Source organism: Tachypleus tridentatus, chromosome 10, assembly GCF_004210375.1.
Source record: "Tachypleus tridentatus isolate NWPU-2018 chromosome 10, ASM421037v1, whole genome shotgun sequence".
In the NCBI taxonomy this organism is placed as follows: domain Eukaryota; kingdom Metazoa; phylum Arthropoda; class Merostomata; order Xiphosura; family Limulidae; genus Tachypleus; species Tachypleus tridentatus.
This window is the reverse complement of record NC_134834.1, coordinates 158,358,137-158,383,077: the sequence shown is the minus strand read 5'-3', so window position 1 is coordinate 158,383,077 and position 24,941 is coordinate 158,358,137. Positions and strand designations below refer to the sequence as shown.

Below are 24,941 nucleotides of genomic sequence, written 5' to 3'. Positions count from 1 at the left end.
GACAATCAGAGCCTTAACACGCGTAACATCACATACTCTGAGCTTGTAACGTTATTACATATATTTCTCTTTAAAATAACAAAAATATCCCTTTTGCATTTCTTGTTTTGAAGAGTATATATTCAAAATCTAACACCGCCCTCTACATTCCGACACTCAGTTACACAACCCCTTCCAAACATGTGGTCAGCTTCCGATCAGTTACCTCTTTCTTTCTTTGTGAACCTGACGATGACCGAATAAAGTCAAAACGTTGTTCACTCTTCTACGTAAAATATTTTCTCAACCCAAATGTGCCGCTTTTACATATATAATGTTATGTTGAAAAGAAGAAACTGCCATCTGAACATGTGAATCAAATAAGGCCTGAACCTACTTTACGTACAAAATCTAACCCGATTTCTTGGAAGTCATTTCTTAACAGCATTTTGTTACTGTAACAAGAAATGTCATTGTTGATACATTGGAAAGTCAAGATAATCAATGCAAGGAAATACATTCATAAATGGTAGTCATAGGCAAAAAATACACACATCTAAACAATGCTGTGCCAACTGAGAAATCGAGGACTGAGCTGGAATTGCAGATGGAGATAGTTCCAACAATATAGGCACTATACTGTTAATTGAAAGTAGTCATACAATATGAACATGTTCTGAAATGGTGTAAAATTGAATGGGTATATAGAGATATATGCTGATCATTAATTTTTTTTTATAAATGTTCAGATGTTTGATGAAGATTGAGATAACTTTATGCGAGGGAAGGTAATACTATATCAGAAGAGAGTATATTAACTACTATTATATTAAATCCTACCTTTTCTTGTGCCACATTTCTTTCACCAATTTCATATAACTTTTTGCTAAATTAGGTTTTTTGTCTGATCTCACAAAAGAAGTGCAGTCGAGGAAAAAATTTGTCAGCTGAGGACTAGAACAAAATGCATAATAGTAAGAATCAATTATTTTTAAACGATAACTAAACACATAACAAATTTTCAGCAACTAAATGCTGAATCTGAAAGGAAGTTTTTAAAACAATTTATCAAAATATTTTACTTTAATACCCTTTTCTGTTCATATATTTACACTCTTTTATCTTAAAAATAATGCTGATAAGAAGGAGTCAATGTCAGGCATAAAAGTTTATTTGATGATTTGGAAGTAATAGCAGCAAAAGATGTTTAAGATCAAGGTCAAATCCCTCCTATATTAGGATTCCACATAGGAACCGGTGTTGAAGTCTGGCTTAGATGGCGCAAGCAGATGAGAACATTGACACATTCATCCTGGCTTAGTTGGCACAAGCAGATAAGAATAGTGATACATTCATCCTGGAAAGGATACCAGTTCATTGCAAGTTATGCCCAGCTAAAAGTTGGTACCCTTTACACAGCTGGGTAGATTGAAACAACTGTGTTAAAATGTCTTACTTGAGGACACAACAGCAAGACATAAGTCAGTCTCAAACTTGTAACCACTTGACTACAAGTCCAAAGCAAAAAGTCACTGAGCCATTCTGCACCTCCTATTAGATACTGCCACTTCATATGTAGATATATTTTTTTTGCTGTGCATGTTATGGGTTTTAGTGAGTTACATTCAAAACTCAATTAAGTTCCTTTCTTATATGAATAAAAACATAGCTAATAACACTGCACAACAAAGTTTTTGCTTCTTGAACACTGTTGGGCATTCCTTATAGATTTTTGGCAGCTGATCATGAAAATCACACCCAAATTTGCCCATCACATACCGTTTCATCGAAATCTTCAGTTTTGTCATGTTTTTTGTTATATTTGTGTCCAAAAATTTTCGTTTCTGTAAGAGACCCATGAACAATGTTTTGTGCAGTCTGGGCATGTCACTCAAGATTCATTTCCTCCACTCACACTTGAACTTCTTTCCCGCAAATCTCGGTATTGTCAGTAACGAATACGGTGAAAGGTTCAACCAGGACATTGCTACAATGAAAAAACGATATCAGGGCAACTGGAATCCATCAATGCTTGCTGACTACTGTTGGACACTGCAACGTGATGCAAAGGACATTGAATACAAATGAAAATCAGGAGCAAAACACTTCTAATTATGTTGAACTTAATAGCGTATTAGAAACATAAACGCAATTAAATACGTTATTGCCGGTAAACAGTTAACTGTCTATTTCTAAGAGTTCCTATGTGATGAAGCAAAACCAAAACTATATTTGTGCATACCCACCAGGTACCTGTCACAATCAGCAAAAACTTTTCATGAAGCAAAACTTTTCAAAAAAATTGTTGTGCAGTGTAATCCAACTTTTAATAATATCTAAGCTTTGAGTTCTTAATTTTATATGGCAATATTAAAATAAAATTCTGAATTTTCCTTAGTCTGAGAATTGTGACATTTTTTCTCTAGACATTTCATGTCTAATTTCTTTACCACCTCTCCAATTATTAAGAAATTTAACATAAATTATTACAAAGCATAATATTTATATCATTTAAACTTATTTGGTTACAGAGCCATCATATAGAAAATCAGACCCCTCTAGCCCCACTCATTGGTCACATTCTTTCTTTCAGAAAGTGTCTTTGAGGTTCAATACTGCATTATTTATAACCAATGGGAAGACAAGGTTTTTATTATATATCAAATTATATTTCTGTACAGAGCATCCTCAATCATACTTTCTTCCCATGAAAAACCATATTGATGAACTTAGTTTAATTTTTAACAGCTTTTCCCACAGAGTTAGAAAGCCAGAAAAACTGTGATAGTTATAGGACATTGTTTTCTGGATTATTCTGTGTTCTTTGGTGCATTATTTAATTAAATAAAAAGTTATTTAGTGCAGTAGTACTATTAGTATAAAAAAGTAGAGTTACATGTCATTTGTCAGTTGAAGCCATAAAAAAGAAAGACCCAGGTAAGTACTTCAGATGTTTTTTGCATATATTCCTTATTTATTATTAAAAAAATAACTAAAATGTAAAAATTGGGAAATTTTTCTGGTTAAATAAGATCAAACAAATAATAACAAGTTTTCAAGAGGTATGTTTGTAAGTAATCTGTGAATTATGTAATTTACATAAGTTTCTTATTACAATTTAGAATAATTCTAGAAATAAATAAAAGGAGAAGCTTACATTTTCCAATCCTGAAAATGTATTTCTGTCAATACTTACTTCTTCTTAAAACTTTATCTCCATAAAAAAGTTCTCTTCTTTGCCTATCTAAGCAATGGTATGAATTCTGACTTACTTGCTTCAGTCTTTATACCCAACCAAAACACCCCTAGTGAATTTAATCTTGGGACTCTCTCCATTTGTATCAATGCATCCTCAATACCTGATTCATATACAATCTCTGCATTATTCTTTCTTATTCAGTTTTTTGAAACTGGGAAGATTATCAGACCTAAACATCAGCTATGGTGAGGAGAAAGGATGGGATACTGTTAGGGACGGTAAGTATTAATGGAATCCATTTTTGATATACGAAAATAGAAACTTTTGAAATACAATTACTTCCTTTTACACTTTAGATATAATCCCACACTGACCAGGTGGAAGAGCTGGTAAGTATCTGCGTAGAAAGACAAGATATAATAAAGCACGCTACTAGGGGTCCACGCTACCTCTGGAGCAGGTATGCTTTTCACCTAGAAAGAAAAAAAACCACAAAAAAACAACAACTTAACCCTGTAACAACCAAGTCAGGTAGTGTAGAATAGCCATGGGGGTAGCCAAAACCAATCTGAGGAGAAAGTCCAAATCACATAATTAGTGTCATATAAAGGTGTTAGGTGTGGTTCTTTACCAGCAGGCAATGCAACCAAGTTGTCAAGAAACCTTGATATACATCAAACTTGATAAAAGGAAACCTAGGGAAATTTCTGCTCTTCCAATGAAATATCAAAAAAAAAACTACTCAAACTGACTGATCAATTCAAACCGTAAAAGTGATAGGAAAATCAAGGATCCTAATGGATTAAGAACCAGTCACGTGATCCCTGAAATGCTTTAGTGAATGCCACATAACATCAAAAAGTCTGAAAGGAGCAGCATGAAAGAAAATCTAGATCTGAAATGTTGTATAAATGGAAAAGATATGAAAGATGAATAAGAGAGAAAGCTTTATCTCCTTCTCTAGCTGTTGCAATTTTAGGTAGCAAAGACCCTGTCTGGATAAAAAAAAAAAAACATAGGTGGAATGGTACAGTGTCTTGGGAATATGAAGTGCAAACACAACTGAACTTTGACCCTACTAGCCAACAACAGAAGAAAAGATGTTTTAAGTGACAGATGATATAGTTAACATGATCACAAAGGTTTAAATAACAGATATGATAATGCATGGAGAATCACTATAGTATTCCAGTCAGGAACAAAGAAAGGGCAATGAGAATGGATAATCTGAAGGGTTTGAAAAGTGAAAAAACAACAAAAACAAAAAGAAGTTGATAATTAGTGAACAGATGTATTAACAGTCATGGAAGTGGTAGAGGGACACCTATGGTAGGGTTGTCCTTATTCAATCACCAACCGAGATCCAGTACACTGAAATCTGACATTCTCACAAGACAATTCTGCACATCCACAAACATGTTTCACTGGTTCCATAATAACCACTGAAGTGCCCTCATGTGGGTCTGACCTAAAGGAATGATTAATTCCAAGGATTCCTACATCTCCAAAAGGAACAGAACTGTGCATGCTGGTAGAGGAGAAGTCAATGACATTTGAAGAACTACCTGTTCCATGGGCTGAAAGAGGAGAAGGTTGGTCTCAGGTGAATATGGAATTGAAATACACCTCCTAAATGTATGAGGTACTGTGCTGGAGTAAAGTGCTTTAAATAGTCGAGAATAAAAACCTTTGACAGAGAAGGTAATAAGACGTGGACTGAATGCCCAATCTCCTCCTGAGAAGTTCAATGATTCGCTTATCTGTAATAAATGTCTCTCCTACAGACATGAACCCTCTGAGACAAGACCTCACAGAACCTGACCCCATAAGGTTATCAATGATACCAAAATCTGTACTCTACCCTGGAGGAAGATCCTCACTGATAGGATCAAAATTGCCCTTGTGTTCCAATGGATCATGGTGCCAAAGTAGGAGTTCTGGAAACATGAAGAAGAGATGCAGTAAGAGTAGAACTTTGGGGCAATCAAGATGTTAGTGTAGAAAACGTAAAATGTAGACAGGCCGCATCTACTCGAGATTCCATGAATTCTGGAATTCCTGCAAAGACAATCCGAAAAAAGGAGCTTCTTTTAGGTTTTCAAGGTTCAATGCAGAAAGGCAAACTCCCTCATATAAGGCATCTTTCTCCAAAACATCCAGCAACAAACCAATCAAGATACAAAGGCGAAAACAGAAGTTATAGCACAATCAGAGTGGAAGTCAACAAATGACTCAGATCCTTTGAAATTTGAGTAAAAAAACCTGTAACAAGCCTTAGAATACAGTTGCAAAAATGATAAAAAACAGAAAAATGTTGTAAGTGACTGATAAATTCTGGAAAATTGAGATTGTGTAAGGTGAACAGTGGCATCTTGTCTAGAGCCCCAAAAAGGAAGTAGGCTGTTTTATCTCTGAGTGTCTAAATAAGGGTTCACCTTGTGATGAAAAGCCAAGGGATGCTAATCCAGTAAATGAGAAGGACTAGAAATGGATCGCTTTTTCCTTCACATGATCTGGAAATTTCACGTACTTCAATATCTCACAAAGACGGAAGGACCAGGCAATCAGATCAACTAGTTTTTTCCAATGAAAAAGGTGAAAATTCATATGCCATCAGATAATCACTCAAAACATTATAAATATGGCATACTAACTGTAATAAAATGAGTATTAGAGACAGAATGTCCATCCAAGGTTCATGAGTAGCTGTTTGAGGAAAGAAAAATGTTGAAAAATAGTCTAAATACTCAATAGTCTACTCTTAATCTTCTTACATGTTCAGCATCAGAGCCAAAAGGAGAGCAAGAAACTACATATAAGACTCTGCCACCCTGCATATAAAGTACTGTATGTCCGACAGAGAAGTTGCCTCACCCCCCAGTGATAGAATCATGAGGTGGTAGAGAAGTGGCATCAGGCAACTCCGTGTCTGAGATGTTAAATTAGGAAAATAAATAACAAACTCAAGCCCCACAAAAAATATCTACAGTAATATAAAAGAAAATTTTGTAAATGTAGTAATATGCTGAGGAGAAACCTGCAGTAAACATGTATGAACAACTTTGTAATTTTTTGCTGTCAAGAGAATGCATATAAGAAAGAATAACAGGAAGCTTAGATATGGACTGAGCATAGTGGGTGCACTGATGTTGGTGGGAAGAGTCACAAAAATTAAAGACACTGAAAGTAGGATAGTGAGGTATAAAGAAGTGAGGTGGAATTCATACCACTGCTTAGAAGGGCAAAGAAAAGAACCTTTCATTGGGATAAAGCTAAAATATGATTCAGAATTTAGATTTATTTACGTTTTTATTGGTGGTTATGAGTTCAAGCAAATTTATCAACCTTGTAAAGAGTTAATATAAAGAAAATAACAGATAAAATATATAAAAGTTTCACTGAAAAAAAATCTTTTTGAAATTTATTTAGAATGTTTTAGAAATTACACAAACAAAATTTGTGATTTCTGTGATGAATAAAAGAATTTTTAATCTTAATATGAAAATTACTGCATTCAAACTAGTATAAATAAAGACTTAATAAATTTAATAACTTGATACTTGTAATGTTTACTGAAAGCCTTCCAATGTAAAGATACATGTAATGTATTTAAAGTTATAGTACGGAAACAATACAAGTATATAATGGTTACAAAGTCAGTCAATTCAACCAACCATATGGGAAGATAGTTAACCTGAAAAATAAAAGCACACATTACAAACCAGTTCCCAGTTTGTCCCTGAAAAAGAAAGGTCCACCTTTCAAAAGTGATTGGGTTATAGGTTTTTTTATAATTTTGTATCAAGAATTCCTAAACCTACTTGTTTTTCTGACATCATGAACATTAAACCAGAATTTTTTCTACAGTTTCTTGAAACTAAATCATATGAGTAGCACCAACATGCTTCGTTAGGTATGTAGGTACGCTAAAAAAACACAATATCAAGAAACAGATTGACATCAATATACTTGTAAATGGAGTCGGAATATTTCCATAAATTTCTGAAAGAAACTTCAGCTGCTCTCATGTAACTAAAAATACATCAGCATACTATCACAAAGTTGAAGACATGGAATTTTCTATGCTTAAGTTTTTCAATATAGAGATTGTTTTGTAATTTATGCTATACTTTATTTTGGAAATGATAGATCTTAATCTAAAACATAAAGTAATACATAATGAAGATGTATTTTACATACTTAGCAAGTGACATAAGACTTTATACAAATTAAAATAAATATTGTCTGTCATAGTTATTCAGCTCCAGATTCACCATAGATTTTCAACTGAAACTCATTTCAGCAGCTATAATGTAATTCTGTTTATGGTTACAAGCTGGGTGATTGAAAGATAGTCACAACTTAAGCATACTTTTGACAACAGATATCTTGGGTTAGGCAGCAAAAGTGAATCCAAGAATATACTGCCTCATTATTTTTCTTTCAAAACAAAAGTTTGGAAATTTCTACCATTAAAATTTATACTGACATTACATATTGAAAGTGCCTGTTCCCAGACAGCCTTTTCTTGAGTAAATCCTTTACGATGTAAATTTAGTGACATAAATGTGTGTGTGTGCTGTGATCTGGTTGTCTATTTAACACTACCATAAAAATAAAAATAATAATCTTGCAATAATGGATACTTTTATTCATGTTTCCCATATTTTTCTGAGTTTTTATATAGATCTTTATAATGAACACTTGTTGAGGTAGAGTTATCTATAAGACAATCAGCTTGTTTTATGTTCACACATATCTTGCAGAGATGACACAAGTCAATGGGAGGAAGGAGGCAATACGAACAAAAAAAACTGGTGATCAGTATTACCATATTGTCTGTAAACTATGCATAAATTTTCTTATTGGTGTATACAAACAATGTATCAGTAAACAAACAAGTACAAAAAAGTTTCAATTTTGTACCATTTTACTGTTATAAAGCAGGACTTGCATTTTAAGTAGTTGAATATGAAAGTAATCAACTTGTTCTAAAAGAAGAAACCAACAAATGAGTGTTGTGGCTAAATTTCTTAGCCTCAGAGCCATTTGCTCCTTAGGTAAAAGTTTTGTCTAGACTCTAGAATTCTGTATGAAAAAATGTTGTGTATTCAACATGAACTCACCAATTTGATAAGGCTTGAATGGCAGAATTCATGTAGCAAGTATTTCCAAGGTTCTGTAACCCAGTCAGACCTATAATTTTTTTATATACATAAAACATATATTTTACAAAATGAAATACATAGAATGATAAATGTATTGTCTTTTAAGTTTACACACGAATAAATGTTATTTCAAAAACTATTTAATTTTGAATAATTCAATATGGTTTCAACATGCACATATTTATATACATATATATATGTATATTTCAGTGAAAATTAATACATTTTAATAAAGTTAAGTGAACAAAATCACAAGGAAATTAATACATTTTGATAAAGTAAACAAAATCAGAAGGAAGGACTGCATTAAAAACAGCAAATCCAAACCTATGACTAATTATATTAGTTTGTTATAACTTAAACAAAAAATGCTACAATAATTGAAAAGATCCCAGGGTACAAGCTATAATGTGAGATTATAAAATATATCCTAGGTTTTTGAGGTGACTGAAGAAGTAGGACCCACATTGAGGTGGGGATACACCATCCATCACTTAACCTCCATTAGCCAGTCTTATAAGAAATAAAAGAGTAGCAATAGATATAGTAATAGAAATTAGGAGAGCGAGATGTGGGTGCTAAAGCCCACAACGTCCTACATCTATATCACCCTTCACTGCTTGCAGACAGTTGTAGGAGTAACTGCTTTCTAAAGTAAAGAAAAAAAATTAATTGAAATAAAAATAAGAATAAGAAAATAAGGTACTACCATTTGGGAGTAAGTAATTTAAAAACTTATTTCTTGAAATTAGCATTCCAACCCCCAATATGGTAGAAAGGCACTAACTGATAGCACAGAAGATGAATTATACTAGTATGACACATTCCATCCAGTTATCTAAATGAACTAGTATAGCTTCCAACCACCCCCCAGTTATTAAGTCCATTGAGACTTCGATATTCGTGGTGGGCAGAGCACAGATAGCTTATCGTGTAGCTTTGTGCTTAATTCAAAACAACAACCATTGTGACTATCATGCTCTAAACAAGCCTTTATATGTGACAAAGTGTACATTTGCAAAAAGTAGTGCCAAGTTGTTAAATGATCTTATTCATAACTAAAAATAGTTATTAGAAATTTTAAGTAAAATTTCTCTAATATGCATTTCTTTATATTTATTTAATATATTCTTATATTTGTTACAGAATATTTTAATAATTTTATGTAAAGTTTCTTTATTAAATCCATTAACAATTAATTTTTGTGTCAATATTTCAACATTACTAATAAAATACTGCAATTTATTATAAATTTGACAATATCTGAATAACTGCAAAAATAAATGTACACATTTCTTTTTTATAAATATTTATACATAATACTATAATGTAGTTTAAAAGTGCTATTCAATTTTAGGTATTGATGAATAATTATTTTCTGATTTCTACTTTAAAACCATTGTACTCTTTTATTTCTTAGGTATATAAATAAAATCTCCAAAATAAGAGCTAAAGAAAAAGCCTACTATATAGTTATGTATTACATATGTATTATTCATTTCTTTTTCCCTTTTCATGATCAGAATAAACTTTAGTGACAACAAGAAATCTGGTTCATACAGATCAGAGTATAATGATAATAAATATCTTGCCTCGTGGTTTCAAATTTTGTCCATCATCATAATCCTCCTCATCAGTGTCAGGATCAGCTACATATACTTTACCAGAAGAAATATGTCGCATTGGACCAGTAATCATTCCTGGTAGTGGTGGATCATTATTTTCTAGGAAGACCTCACATTCACAAAGATAACACCACACACGCAGAGTTGTTAAGTTTAGTGTCAAAGAATGATCAGGTTTTTCCTATATTAAAACATCTTTTTTTCAATAACTGATTACTTTAATAGTACTATAATTGCTAGAACAACAACTTCAGTATATTTTACAACTAATTGAAATATAAGTTTTCTTATGCTGAAAATATGTTTCTGACAGATACTTATCTCCTTTCACAGGTATAGACATTCTTGTTTAGTGCTGCCCTCTTTATGCTAATCTGTTTTTGCAAACCACAAGTCTTGAACTCCTACATACTCCACAATCAATGTGGTTCAACAGTGTCTCACATGGAGATCATCATGCAACAACCTTCTACCAATTAGAGTACATACAACACACCTTCCTGAAGCACGTGACTCCCTCTATTCCATGGTAGCAAACTATTACTTTGAGATTAGGCAGAAAAGAAAAGCACCAGTTTTCAGTGGGGAGGAATGCTGAGAAGTGTGATGTAAGTAACTATCAGAAATGTATTTTCAGAATATAAAAATAATAACTTCTAATATGGTACATTACCTCTTCTAACACATATAGCTAGAATCCCATATTAAATGGGCAGAGGGACCAATGCAAAAGATAAAAATAATTATCCTTTGAAAATGTCTGAAAAACACCCATGAAATGTGATCCCCACTGGAAAAGAAACATATATACCAGGTATATTCTGTCTCCAGTGTGGAAACAGATGTTGCATGCACAGGAAGAAAGTGGGAGGAGCATAACCAGAAGGGAGAGAAAAGTTGGGTAGGTACAAATCCGAACAAAAATGTACCACAGTATCAATCCCAGTGAAGAAAGACTGTATAAGAAGCAATTATAAATAGGACTGTGGAGAAAATTAAAGTGAATGTGCCCCAAGGTGTAGAACGAATAAGGTGCAACAGACCATACGCCTGTGATTCAACTCAAGTCCAATACCAAACAGCATCAATATTACTATTTCTGACTTGTGATAGGAGGAAGGTCCACATAAACTTGAGGTGAAGATGTTTTAGTTTGACTGATCTACTAAATGGGGCACGTGTGTAAATCCATAACCAACGATATCTCTGTAAACTAAAAATCTAAATGATGGTATGAAGGAATGAGCCAATGTGGGGGTTAACATCAAACCAACTCTAATCCAACTGGAACCCCTCAGCACAACAGCAATGTTAGAAAGAAAAAACTTCTAAGGAGGAAAGCTAGAGAAGAACCTTCATTTCAAACTTACCATCTTACAGATAGGACCACACAAAAGTTGGAGTGCATTTATGCACAACAGAAATCTTCTGGATACACTAGCAGTGGATAAAATGAAAAACAAACAAACACAAAACTGGAATGAGGATGAGGAATCACAATCAACATGCCTGAGGATTGATGTTAGCCAATCCAGCTAATCCAAAACCACTTGCTGGGAACTGACATCCAGGTGATGGTAAGACAAGGGGTCCCAATCAAAGATGTGAACTGTAATGTAATGGATTTACTCCAAAGTAACCTCATCCTCCAGATAGGACAGCATAGAAGTTGGAGTGCAATGCTAACTTCCAGATCCCATTGAACAAAAGTGGGCTGCTTCTTTAAAATATACACAGCCTCACCCTCTGGACAGAACCTCACAAAAGGCGAGTGCAACATTATCCTTCAGTACCTTCTGCACAGAGGTGGAGCATATGATTGGAGGATTACATGACATATACACCAGTAGAATACCACAGTCCTACCTTCTACTGAATGGAAGAGATCACAATCAGGAGGATATCTCCATGGTCCACCACTCCAATGGCTCAGAAATGGAATGTGACAAGTACTCCCATACTGCAATAGAAGGAAAATAGGAGATAAAATGCAGTGGAAAATGCAAAGGAATGCCAATGCCAGAGACAGTGTAACATATGACCCTGAAAACATTATACTGAAAAGAAAACTGCCCTGTATTTATTCAATCAAAGGGATAGGCAGCTGTCCACTTGTACTTTACCAATGTAAGTCTACCGGTAAGTATGGTCTGGAATGGGCATATTAATGAAGCAAATATATTAATAAGAAAAACCCACTAGTGGTCTTGTGGAACACCTCACCTCAACAGTGTGCCTTACTGACCATGGATATATTATTTATTTATTATTTAATCTTGGCAGTACAGTAGAAATGTAGAAAGTATACCTGGACAGGAAACTCTCTTCACCAAGTGGAATATGAATCTTGAATGGGACACATCCTTGCAAGGAAAAATTTATACAGAAAAGATAACATACAGAGTCACAGATGCAACAAAGTGTGAAAAATGGCAACGGGCAAAAAGTGATACCCCAACGAAGAAAAAACAGCTACCCAATGAAGACAGTAAGAAATGAGCTTATGAGGAGTAATCCATATACCTGATTAAAGTGCCTCCTTCAATGGATGATAAAGGTGAGACTCCTGGAAAAAAGGAAGGGTGCTTGATCTTAAGTGAAGACACCTGGAACAGAATTCAGAAGAAAGAGTCAAGAAGGAATAGACCAAATAAAGCAGTGGACAATCTCAAATCATAAGGGTAGAAGAAGAAAGGCCACATACAGATGAATAATGCCAAGTAATGAAAATGTGGAAATGGGAACCCCTAAAGGAGGTTCTGTGGACAATGGAACAATGAAGAGCTCATACCAGACATAGAAGTCTATCTGGAGCAGACTGGGAATAAAGGTGGGAAATGGACAAAAGAGAAACAGTAAGAAAAAAGAATGGCCCTCATGAGCCACCAAAGTTTTGAGTAGGAAAATCAATCTGGAAGAACCACACTACAAGGAGGTCAAACAAATCTGGAAGAAACATAAGTGGAACAAGATGGTCCACTTCTGACTGGGAAAATCCAATGGCAGGGTCTGAGCATGATGAATCAGGGAGAATTAAAAAAGAGGTAACTTGGTGATGGAGTAATAAGTGTCAAAGGTGTCCAGGTGAGGAGTATCCTGCTGATTGCATACCCATCTGGAAAACTGAGGGTTGATAAATCACTTCATTGGATAAACCAAGTTGGGTCTTGAAAAATGACCTGCCACAAGGCACACAAAGAAGTTTATCCAATAATGGAGGTCCAATGTTTGACAATAAAAGGAAAAGTTACAGGTGCCCCAAAATGACTGAAATAGGTCACAATGGTGGAATTGTTGGAATGGAGCATGACATATTGGTACTATGGAAGAAAATGAACCAAAGCATGTGGTAATGTCTTAAGTTCCAAAGTATTGAAATTGTAAGAAATGAGCTGAGTTCATTGCCAAGAAACCTCTTGCTGATAAACCAACACTCCCAACCTTAATGAAAAGCATCTATGATTTAATGCAACTCCTGACAAAGTGGAGGAGACAGCACTCCCTTCATTGTGCTGTTCTTGTTCAACCACCAATGTAGATAATCTGTAAGGGAAAGTCAAAGGGTAACTGGGGAGTCCAAGGAATTCCAAGCAAAATTCCATGTTCTATGTAGACCTCTGAAGAGAATGTATATGTACCCAATCCCAAGTAATAAGGATTTCCACAAAAGCCTAAGTATTTATAAGTGACGGACATCTTTGTGTTGAAATCAAGGAAGCAGTAAATGCATTTATAACTGAAAACACTTTTGAAGAGAGAGATAGAGTGGAAAAGGATGGACCTGAATGAAGAGGTGTTGAAAAGTACAAGTGGATAAAATAATGAGTAGGAAAAAGGAATCTTCACCAACTTTAGGATCCAATCAACACAAGTCATTACTGTCAGATGCAGATATGTGTACTGAGAAGATTTCAGTTAGGAAACAGCTAACAAGAGGCAGTCATCCAAATAATGGTATAAACACAACCTAGAGTATGCAAAATTTGAGTAAAATCAATGACCACCCAGTAAAGTATATACAATGCTAAAGCAAACCCAAAAGACCAGGCACACAACTAATACACAATCCCACAGTGGACAAACTGAAGACAGCATCTGACAAAGGAGAAATATGACAATTGAGATAAATATTCCAGATGACAATCTTGGTAATCCATAGGCCAAGAGACAAAAACAACAAACCCTGAAGTGTGATAAAGAACTTCATGTGAAATCAGGGAAGTATCAGAAATTGTTTAGAGGCAGAACACAATGATCACCAAACAAAACTCCTGGAGAAGATTGGCTGACAGACATGATAATTCACTATGATAGCACAGTCTGAAAGGCAGTTAGATTCCAAGTTAATGGACAAAGGTCGAAGGGAAAGGTAAGGGATGAAAAATCCTTGTGACAAAATTTAGATCACTCAAGAAGTGGAGGTAAATGACAACCACAAATGAAAAAAAAAAAGAAAAAAGAAGCCAAACATGCCCCCACTGGGCTGAAAACCACCTGAAAGTCATTGGAACTGTTGGCAACACTAAACATGATACCCAGAAACACTGTTAAATTTCAAAGCCTTAGTGGTAGAAAGTGGTAAAGGATGGAAAGTTGTAGCATGAAAAGAGGTTATGGTATCAGAATAAAAAAAACAAGTAACCAAAGATTAAAGGATCAAATGTGAGTTCATAAAGTCCACCCATGCTTCCAAAAGGATCTGGAAAATCTCCAAAGACAAACTAATGGAGAAAAGGAGTCACAATTATAAGGAGGAAAGTAGTTGAACCTGTGAAAAGACAGCATCCTTCTTAAAATGATCCCAACAGCAACAAAACCACATGTGAGGGAATACAGCTAAAGAGGACAACAGCACCAAGGAGGAGGAAGAAGGGAGAGTGTATCCCCCAAAATACTCAGGGGATTGATGGTGTGTTTCAGAAAGAAGGTGTATGTTATACAAGTAGTGCAGGAGACCTGTAAGGATAAGACAAAGTTGGAAAAATAGAGAGCCCCCTATGAACAAACAAAACCCCATCAGCTGGAGCTTGAGAAAAGACTGCCTGCTGATAAACTAAAGTGTAAAAATCATAGGTTAGTGGAGAATGATGCACATTAACACCAGTCCTCAAATGAGAAATGAAATCCTCAGCATGAGCCCTGATGTCAGGGGAAGGAGCAGAGTTCTCACTAGGGTCCTACAGAGAAGAATCCAAGACCCTCAACTTTTTTCTTTAAAAGTTCCATATATGGAACTTAATAAACTCAAAAAAGAAGAAAACACTTCAGCATCAATGAAGAACTTTACTAACAATGTACACTGCACATTTACCTTCTGTAAATGTAAAAGAGCATGTTAATATTCAATGGAAAACTTTATTTAGAATTCATGTTGCACATTGCTTACTTTTTTGAGTACAAAGCAATTTTTACAAGAATAAAAATATTTTTCTCCATTTTGCTGTGTGCATTTAACATCCTGACAAATTCTCATACATATGAGGCCCAGGAGTTTTGGTAAACCCTAAGGATGGAAAACAAGGTGTTTAGTAAAAAAAAACGAAGAAACTGTACTATACGAAAATGGAAAACACCCGAGAAAGCATATCCTAAAAAGGCAGAATTAAACCTAGTAGATCTTATAGGAGATACATGGGAAGACATAAGAATGTCTGAAGGAAGAAAAAAAAAACTGTAAGAATCCTCCTCACCTTGAAACAGGTTCAGACAAAGCAGATGGAACCTGAACACTATCGAGAGAAATAGGACACCTCATATAACATTCAATCTCTGGACAAATGATAGCCAAAACATCCTCATTCAGGATCTCCAGATCTCAAGTCAGCAATGAAGCTCGAACTAGAGGTAATAATATCAGAAGCTGTATAACACAAACTTCAGAATTCATTGTAAGCCATGAATAAATCAAAAATGAAAAACAAATCAATGAACAAAGATGAGTTAATATGGCAAACTACTAAAGTAAAAACTAACTATAGCAAACAAACAAATCAAGTAAGTCACTACTTTACAAAGAAAATAAATGAAATGAAGCCATGAAAAGAACACAGTTGAAAAACACCTGTACTCTATCATTGCCTAACGAGAAGTGCTAGTTCAGTAGAAAGGAATAGTGGGAGTCATGTGAGTCAGAAAGGTGTTTTGCACTTCTATTGGTGGATGGTAGTTACAGGATGATTTACATGCAAGATGCAGTAGAACCACATTGATTGTGAGGTATGTGAAAGCACAAGGCTTGAGGCATGTGAACAATGTTTGCATATAAAAGGCAGCACAAAAGGAGAATAACTGTATGTGTAGAGGGAGATAATGTAACACATCAGAATCATGTTTTAAAGAGTTGAAAAGCTTTATATAATACAAAAAAAGGGTTACAGAACCTGACCTCCCATAAAAATTGTTACTGTAATCAAATAATCTTTTCTTTTAATTATCATTACTAATTATCAAAATTACAAGAAAAACTTTTGAAAGAGAACAATACTTGAAACCATTCTCCAATGCAGATCCTCATATTGGGAAAATAAGTTACAACTCAGACATTTTAGAGTAATTTTACAATATTCTGACAAAACAATACTGGAAACACATGTACTGAAATGTATCAATCTTAACATAAGTGTACTATTGACAAATTGTTTTTTTAGTAACTTACTACCCAAAAAAAGAAAAATACACATTTAAAATAGAATATTAAAATCAATTTCTTTATTACAATAGTAAATTTTCAAAGATATTAAGTATAATCATGCATATTACAGAGAAATTCAATTACTTTTGTGATGAGTTATTTCAAAGTTCTCATAGAAAGTTTTACATTTGTCTTCTTGACAACATTACCAAATTTTCACTGAGAGTAATTCCAAACTTATAGTTTAGTGAAAATGTTTCACTCCAGTGACCATAGTTGTCAATCCAGGTTCAGTGTTAATAAATGTTGCCATAGCTACATAACTAAATATAAAAAAACAGAAGGTGGAAAATATTTGATATTTATATGAAAGAAGAAAACATCTTCTTTGAAATGCCATTATTCCATATTTAAAATTACATAACAATGAAAAATGTTGATGAATAATTGTTCATCACTTCAATTCTCCAACATTCCCAAGCAATTCTCCCTTATTTTTCAGATTTTGGGGAATAATAGATATCTCTTAAATTATGAACAGCAGAATTATTTCCATCAAACCTATAATGCAGGTTTTACGAAACATAAAATTATAGATAAAACAAGGAAACTGAGTTCCATAAACACTACAGAAAACTTAAAAGGAAGTGATATAATAACAGAGATTTACCTTTATTGAGAAAACAAAACTGACATATGGCTCACCTTGAAGTGTCTGCTACTATGGTCAACTGAAGCTTCTCCACAACCAACATACAAGCAATCACTATGCAAACATACCCAAAGATATGGCCCAGGAGTCAAACATGAATCACACCTGTTTAACTAAAATAAACATAAAATTATAAAAGTAAACCCAGTATATACTGAACATGAAAACACAATTACAAACACCATTCAGATCTGTTTAGTTGAAATACTAAGCACAATATAATAAGATCCAAATCTTAAAACTAACCCTATCTCTTCAGTGAATTAAACAGAAAAATATCCAAGGTCTATCAGTCATGAGTGAGTAATATTTTTTAATGTGAAAAAAAAAGTAACATATTATGAGGTACAAAGTATATATACAATTTTCATAAAGTACACATCTAAAAGTTGGAAAATCCAGGACTAGCAAATTAGCCAAGTTTTTATATTCTGTAATGAAAATTAAAGGAAAAAAAGAGACATAGTCATTGTTTGTTTTACCACTTTCACATTTCTATTAATTTGGTGAAATATGGTAAATTATGTATCCTGTTGTAACAATCTAGTAATATTGTTTTGAAATAAATGCTATACAAGACTAATGTTATAGAAAAATAGTCAACATACAACAAAGTTTACAAAATCAAATATCAGTCAGTTTATTAAACAAAATACAGGTGGAGCAAAACCATGGAATTCCTGTACTTGTATAAGAATGGGATTAAGTGAAAGATACAAGAAAACACCACAAATTTAACCCACATTTTTAAACCACTGAAAGGTATAGAGGTTATACACTAGTAACATTTGTCTTGGTAAAATGGGTAGAAAAACAGAACAAACTTGACTTTCACTTTCAAAGCCCTGAATGTTATAGTTACACACCAGTCGCATTTGGTCTCTTAAAATATACAAAAACATTAAGAACTTGTTACAACTCTGAAGGCTATAGTAAGGTCCACATTTTTAGTTAAACACAAAATCAAAATTCAAACAGCAAAACAAAAATATAAGCACCTTCCTGGACTTCCTAATTTTCTTTTTAAATACTACAGTACACACACAAATAAGAAAGAATTTGTTTTAATTGTTAAATATATTTATTTAATGCCAAATTTGGGATTAAAAGCTCAGTTTACTAAACTGGAAGTTACATGTATTTTCTGCTGCACACAAGTTACTATTTGTTTAAAAATTATGAAAATTTGCATACAAAAACACAATTATCATTTAATATATTTTGTTATTGAAGAAAAACTTTATAAATAGGTTTACGTTCAAGCTTAATGAACACTAATACTTCCCCTTCCACTTTAAGGATATTTATAAAAGAACTTACCTCACTAAACAAAGTAAACTATACTTTCAACTACTGACTGGCTATTAACAAAATACTGATCAAACCTGAAGAATTGAAAAAGAAAAAAAGATGATGAGAAAAAAAATTTTGTATGATAATGTTCCACAAGTATTTGCTGAAGGAAATACATTTTTCTAAAAACTGTCATCTCTGACTAAAATATCTGTAAAATGAAATTAAAAAAGAATATCAAAGGTCTAATTATTAACATACAATCTTTATAGGCTACAAAAAACTGAGCACACTCATATACAGGCCATAATGTATGACTGTTGAGTGATGAAAAGTGACACATTAATGGAATATGAAGTGTAGTAACAAATCATCAAGCAATTTCTTTTTAATTGTATTTAACTTAATCAAACAAAGCAAGCAAGCTCAATTGTACACAACAGAATGAGCTCAGTCAATTTGTAGAAACACTGACTTAAATGTGAAGTGTTCAGCAAAAAGAAGCAAGCACTGATCCAGCTTAGTGGCTTCAATAATTAAACCATTTAACTGTTAAAACTGTGCTATTTTTGATTACAGTTACATATTTTTTTCTTTAAGTATATTATTAATGTTTTGTGAAACTGCAAATGTTCCTAAAATGTTGCCCTATCTTACACTTCTTTTTATGTGATCCATTGGATACTCATGTTTTACAACAGAAACGTCCTGTAAATAAGGTGAAGGACAAAAAGAAAATTAAAATCATATGTTCTCACTAACTGTTAAGGAACTGAAATATGTGAATCTTATTCTCAATAACACTAACTATAACAGAACAAAGTCAAAGCATTAAGGCTATATGTCCATAATTCACAAATGTTAGTGCTCACAGGGATTACTGCACATGGAGATTGTATTATTCTCCTATTGGCTGAAAGCTACAGCATTATGATGACTACATCACCAGCTGGCATAATACATACTGATATATGCTGGGATAGGAGTTTGTTCAAGGCTTCTGACATACTCATGAAATTCCACGGCAGTTGCACATGAGGTAATCGCTTTTAGCAACGTAGATGAATATCTTTCTATATTTAACTTTGCAATTTTGTGTCACATGCAAATACACACTAATAGAAAATTACAAGTAACAAAAATCTGACTAGTATCATGGAAAATACACTTGCAAATTGTGAGTAAATTTGTGTAAAATTTTAGCCCTGTATATGAATGTTTAGAATCACTACCATTACTTGTGCCACTGTTCATATCCTACCAAGTTAAGTTTCAATATGAGTATTTAAATCAACATAATAGGAAAAAAAGAGTACTAAAAACAAGATTAGGAGTGGCTCATGTAAAATGCGAGTTAAAGGCTATTCGAGTTGAAAACATCAAAGTTTACATTTTTCTTACAGTTGAAATGTATATTTGATAGGTATTTACCTCTTCAAACACAAAGTTATCACAATTTTCTTTCTGTACTGTAAGTATTGCTAAAAAACGTTGAGCACAGCACAATAGTCTATATACCCCAAAATTCTGTGAAATGTTTGAAAATGCACATATCATATGACAACTCTCCACTTACATTGATGCAGCTAGCTCCCTCTGTTATTTATTCCTGCTCAATCCTCACCTTCAAATGGACAGACTCTAAAAAAAGAACACCAGTACTAGGAAGGAATGGAAGAAGTGAGTGTAAGAATGTAAGTAAACATCTGAAATGTATTTTCCAGTGAAATAAACATTTTAGTTTCCAGTACAGTCTTACCTTCTTCCACACAGAACTAGAATCCCAAACTGCAAAGGTGAAGGGGTTAGTTTAGGCTTATAACAATGAAACCAAGCAGAAAGCAGTTGTCCACAATGAATGGATGTGTTCCAAGATGACAATGAAGAACACTTGTAAAGTACTGCACCACTTCTGGAACAAGTATGCTCTTCTACCTTGAAGTAGGAAGTCCAGGAAGGTGCTTATATTTTTGTTTTGCTGTTTGAATTTTGATTTTGTGTTTAACTAAACATGTGGACCTCACTATAGCCTTCAGAGTTGTAACAAGTTCTTAGTGTTTTTTGTATATTTTAAGATACCAAATGTGACTGCTGTGTAACTATACCATTCAATGCTTTGAAAGTGAAAGTCAAGTTTTTCTGTTTTTCTACCCATTTTACCAAGACAAATGTTACTAGTGTATAACCTCTATATCCTTTCAGTGGTTTACAAATGTGGGTTAAATTTGTGGTGTTTTCTTGTACCTTTCACTTAGTACTATTCTTATACAAGTACAGGAATTCCATGGTTTTTCTCCACCTGTATTTTATTTAATAAACTGACTGATATTTGATTTTGTAAACTTTGTTATATATTGACTATTTTTCTGTAACACCTAGTCTCATATAGCATTTATTTCAAAACAATATTACTAGATTGTTACAACGGGATAAATAATTTACCATATTTCACCAAATATGGTTGAAATATATATTTGAACATATGGGGCTATAAGTGATTTGGGATGCCCAAAATGTCTTTGAGAAATGCTGTGATACATGATCAATTATGAGTTAATTCTAACTCAAAAAATTCTGGAAGATGATACCTGACATAAGATATGAGTTTCTGAACAGCAAAGCATGAGAGAAGAAACCTCAAAAATGTGTTTCTACAATACAATAATTTACTTATGAACATTTCTTTCACTCACTAACAAGTAAATGATGTGTTGTCGAACATTTGTTTCCCTATCCCATGTTGAAATGGAAATGATGCACAAAATTTACTTACAAAGTTATAAAAACTGGATCCCTTTCTGCATTACTAAGATATTTATTTCATACCTCTTGTTTTTTAATTATGTCTTCTTTGGTATAATCTCCCACGATGTTGATATGGGGACATGTACTATACTGACTAACAGCCATTTCTAAACAATGTCAGCAATCTAGTTATTTCCTAAAAAAAATCAAAATCAAACAAATCAGAAACCACTCAGTACAGTATGTCAGAATATCTGGCTTTTAATTTTAAAGCAAAAGTAAACAATAATATCATGATACAAATGCACTTTATGATTTTATGGCAAATTGCAAAAGTAATTGACATTTTTTGAGACTTCTTTAGCATCAGTATTTACCATATCTAGAAATGATGATTTGATAGTAATACACTGCTTAAATATCTCTTACTAAGCAGAGGTTGTTCTTTTGTTTTTCAAAATTTTTTTAAAACTAGTTATAAATTTTTACATTAGCTACCTGAAAATGTGAAATTGTTCATGTAAAGTTTTGTTTTCAACATTATCTTGCAACTGACAGATTGAAAAATGTGGCAAGCTTTACCCATACTTTTTTAACATCACAAATACTTCAAACATAATACACAATGTTACAACGAATGTGCATATTTACTGTCCATTAACAAGTTTGGAGAATATGCCTATTGAATAACAAAACTTCATAAATTAACTGATTAATGCACATTGTCCAGTAATAATTATTCACGTTAACTGGACAATGTGCAAAACTATTTCAGAACCTCTCAAGTCATGTACATTCTACACTGATATTGATCATTAGGCATAATAACTATAGAATATGCAAAATATTCACTTATTCACATTGATTGTAACATGTATTCTTTTACATTTGTATTCCAGTTGTTGTTAAATACTACAGCAATGGTTTATATTACAATAAATTGCAAGAGGCTTCTAACAACATAAGTGAATTATAACTTAAGCTGCTGATAGGTTTCACAACTGATCAGTTCTGAAACTTGAAACACTTTTGTTAATGCTTTATAATTTTCAGCATTTTCTCATCTTATGCCAGTTACATCGTTGTCAACTTTTTACACTGAAACCAGCCACAAAACCTTAAGATTATAAATGCATGTTCCATACTTTTGTTCAATAGGTAATCATCCCCCATTTATTTCAATCCAGTGTCACATGTCACAAAAATTGCTTTTAAACTCAGCATTACATCTAGAAATTAATTTCTAGGTTTCACAATGCATTACTTTAATACTCAATATAAAATACTAAGTCTCACTCTGTTTAATACCATAAATTAAATACCTTTGGCATAACAGCAGAGTTACTTCAATGAGAAAACTTTTCTATAGGCATTTACTTTAATTTGCATTTATGAGTATTTGGAAAAGAAACAACAACATTTAAATACTGGTTTCATACAATGAAGTATACAGTCATAACGAATTACAAGTTTTGTGTTACATACACTGGGAAAGGAAATTCACAACTTCACCTTTTCTACAAATACAAGTCGAGTTTTTATTTCTTGTCTCAAAATTTTTGTGCTTTAGGCTTCACACCCAGTAAAACTGAAACTAACTGATGTAAAAATTATCTTTTTGATTAATAATTATAAACATTAAGTAATTTAATTTAGTAAAATATAAGCAGTATGGAAAAGTTGTAGCTTTAAAACCATCTAATTTACTGAGAAACATCAAGCTATGACATATTTTGAAAAACAAGACTGTAACTGTGTATTTAGTATAATGATAAAAAGAGATCTCATACTCTCTAATAGATTCTTTAGGCAGAGTATTCATGATGAAACACAAGTGTAGAGGATGACTTTTCAAAAGTCTTCCTTTACACTTATGTCTCCACAACAGGCAGTTGCCGTCCATTCTTCAAAGTTTCATCAGAGGTCTGCTATACTGATTATGAAACATAAAGTGAAATTATTAGCAACTAAAAATGTGTATAACTACTGTACTTTTATGGTTTTTATTGTATTTTTCTTTACAATAGAGTTATTCATCTGAATGTTTTTTTTCTGATTATTGTTTTTACACATGTGCATTAGCCACAACTTTGTGGGCCTTCTAGGCTTTAGACTTAGCAAGATTCACAGCCTCCAATGAGTCATAACGTAGACAAAACATTAAATGTATTTTCAACAAGATAATACTACAATTTCATACTCATAACTATATCAGACATTTCTATGTTTCATGCAAGTTTTTCAAAACTACACTCTGATTTTTCACTGAAGTATCTTGTTGTTAATTAATGAAATCTATATCATTACATAAATGTACAAGAGCATGGTCTTGAATTTTATACTTATTGACAATTTAATGACTGATGTGAATGTAAGATACACTGGATGTGCGTTTTATTCTTATTACCAGATCAACATGTTACCTTGCTTATTTAATTATTTTTATTAATATTTAGTATTAATATTAGTTATTAGGAATACTTAGGTAGATAGATAAGAAAGACTTGTTTGGATCAAACACGAATAGGCCTACTACTATCGAACTGTAGCAACAAGTTTAAATTTGGAGTAACCTAGAATTATTCATGCACAGATAAGACTGTTAAAAATTAATAAAAATATTTTAAAATATACTTCATTATTGACTTACATCTGCTGTGAATTATTGCTAAATAAATTAATGTTTTCATAATAACATTTTTAACATTTACATTGGTTACCAAGCCTAATTTTACATTACAGACGGGTAATAGGTTTAGAGTACGAAAAGCAGGATGAGTCAAACATATATTTATTGGTTATATTTCAATTAATTTCATTTTTAAACAGTAACCAGAAAGATGACAGGAAACAAATAATTCTACTATGTTAAAATAATTATCTGTATTTCTTAAAAAATTCAGAATTAGGATAAAATTCAATTATTTAATAAATTTGTAAAAGCTTTTAATCATAAAGTAGGAATAGATATGTAAAAGTTTGTTTTTTGGTTTTGAATTTCGAGCAAAGCTACTCTAGGGCTATGTGCGCAAGCCGTCCAAACTTTAGCAGTGAAGACAAGAGGAAAGGTTAGTTTATTTGAATTTCGCACAAAGCTACTCGAGGGCTATCTTTGATAGCCGCCCATAATTTAGCAATGTAAGACTAGAGGAAAGGCAGCTAGTCATCACCACCCACCGCCAACTCTTGGGCTACTCTTTTACCAACGAATAGGCTGAAAGGGCGAGTATGTTTGGTGCGACCGGGATTCGAACCCGCGACCCTCGGATTACGAGTTGAACGCCTTAACACACTTGGCCATGCCGGGCCATATGTAAAAGTATTTCTGTATATTGTATACTACTCATCGCCTAGCGCGTTAAGGCGTGCACTTCGTAATCTGAGGGTCGCGGGTTTGCATCCCGGTCGTGCCAAACATGCTCGCCCTCCCAGCCGTGGGGGCGTTATAATGTGACGGTCAATCCCACTATTCGTTGGTAAAAGAATACCCCAAGAGTTGGCGGTGGGTAGTGATGACTAGCTGGCTTCCCTCTACTCTTACACTACTGAATTAGAGATGGCTAGCACAGATAGCCCTCGAGTAGCTTTG

At 33.3% G+C, this 24,941-nt stretch overlaps 1 protein-coding gene across 4 annotated transcripts in view; it reads right to left on the bottom strand.

The window, feature by feature from the left end:
- The window catches only part of LOC143230746 (ubiquitin carboxyl-terminal hydrolase 20-like), an 81,910-nt gene extending 57,773 nt beyond the window's left edge, over nt 1-24,137 (bottom strand). For 3 of the 4 annotated variants that reach the window (XR_013016614.1, XM_076464838.1, XM_076464839.1), the window contains exons 1-7: nt 24,003-24,123; nt 23,143-23,285; nt 21,434-21,548; nt 17,308-17,427; nt 9,939-10,152; nt 8,305-8,374; nt 820-933 (exon numbers count right to left, since the gene is read on the bottom strand). Coding sequence is in view for 3 of the 4 variants with exons in the window: in XM_076464838.1 (XP_076320953.1) it covers nt 820-933; nt 8,305-8,374; nt 9,939-10,152; nt 17,308-17,427; nt 21,434-21,517 (602 nt within the window). In the remaining variant the exon portion in view is untranslated. Of the gene's footprint in view, nt 1-819; nt 934-8,304; nt 8,375-9,938; nt 10,153-17,307; nt 17,428-21,433; nt 21,549-23,142; nt 23,286-24,002 lie in introns of all 4 variants that reach the window. The other variant, XM_076464837.1, reaches the window with a different exon arrangement.
- Between the last annotated feature and the right edge of the window lie 804 nt (nt 24,138-24,941).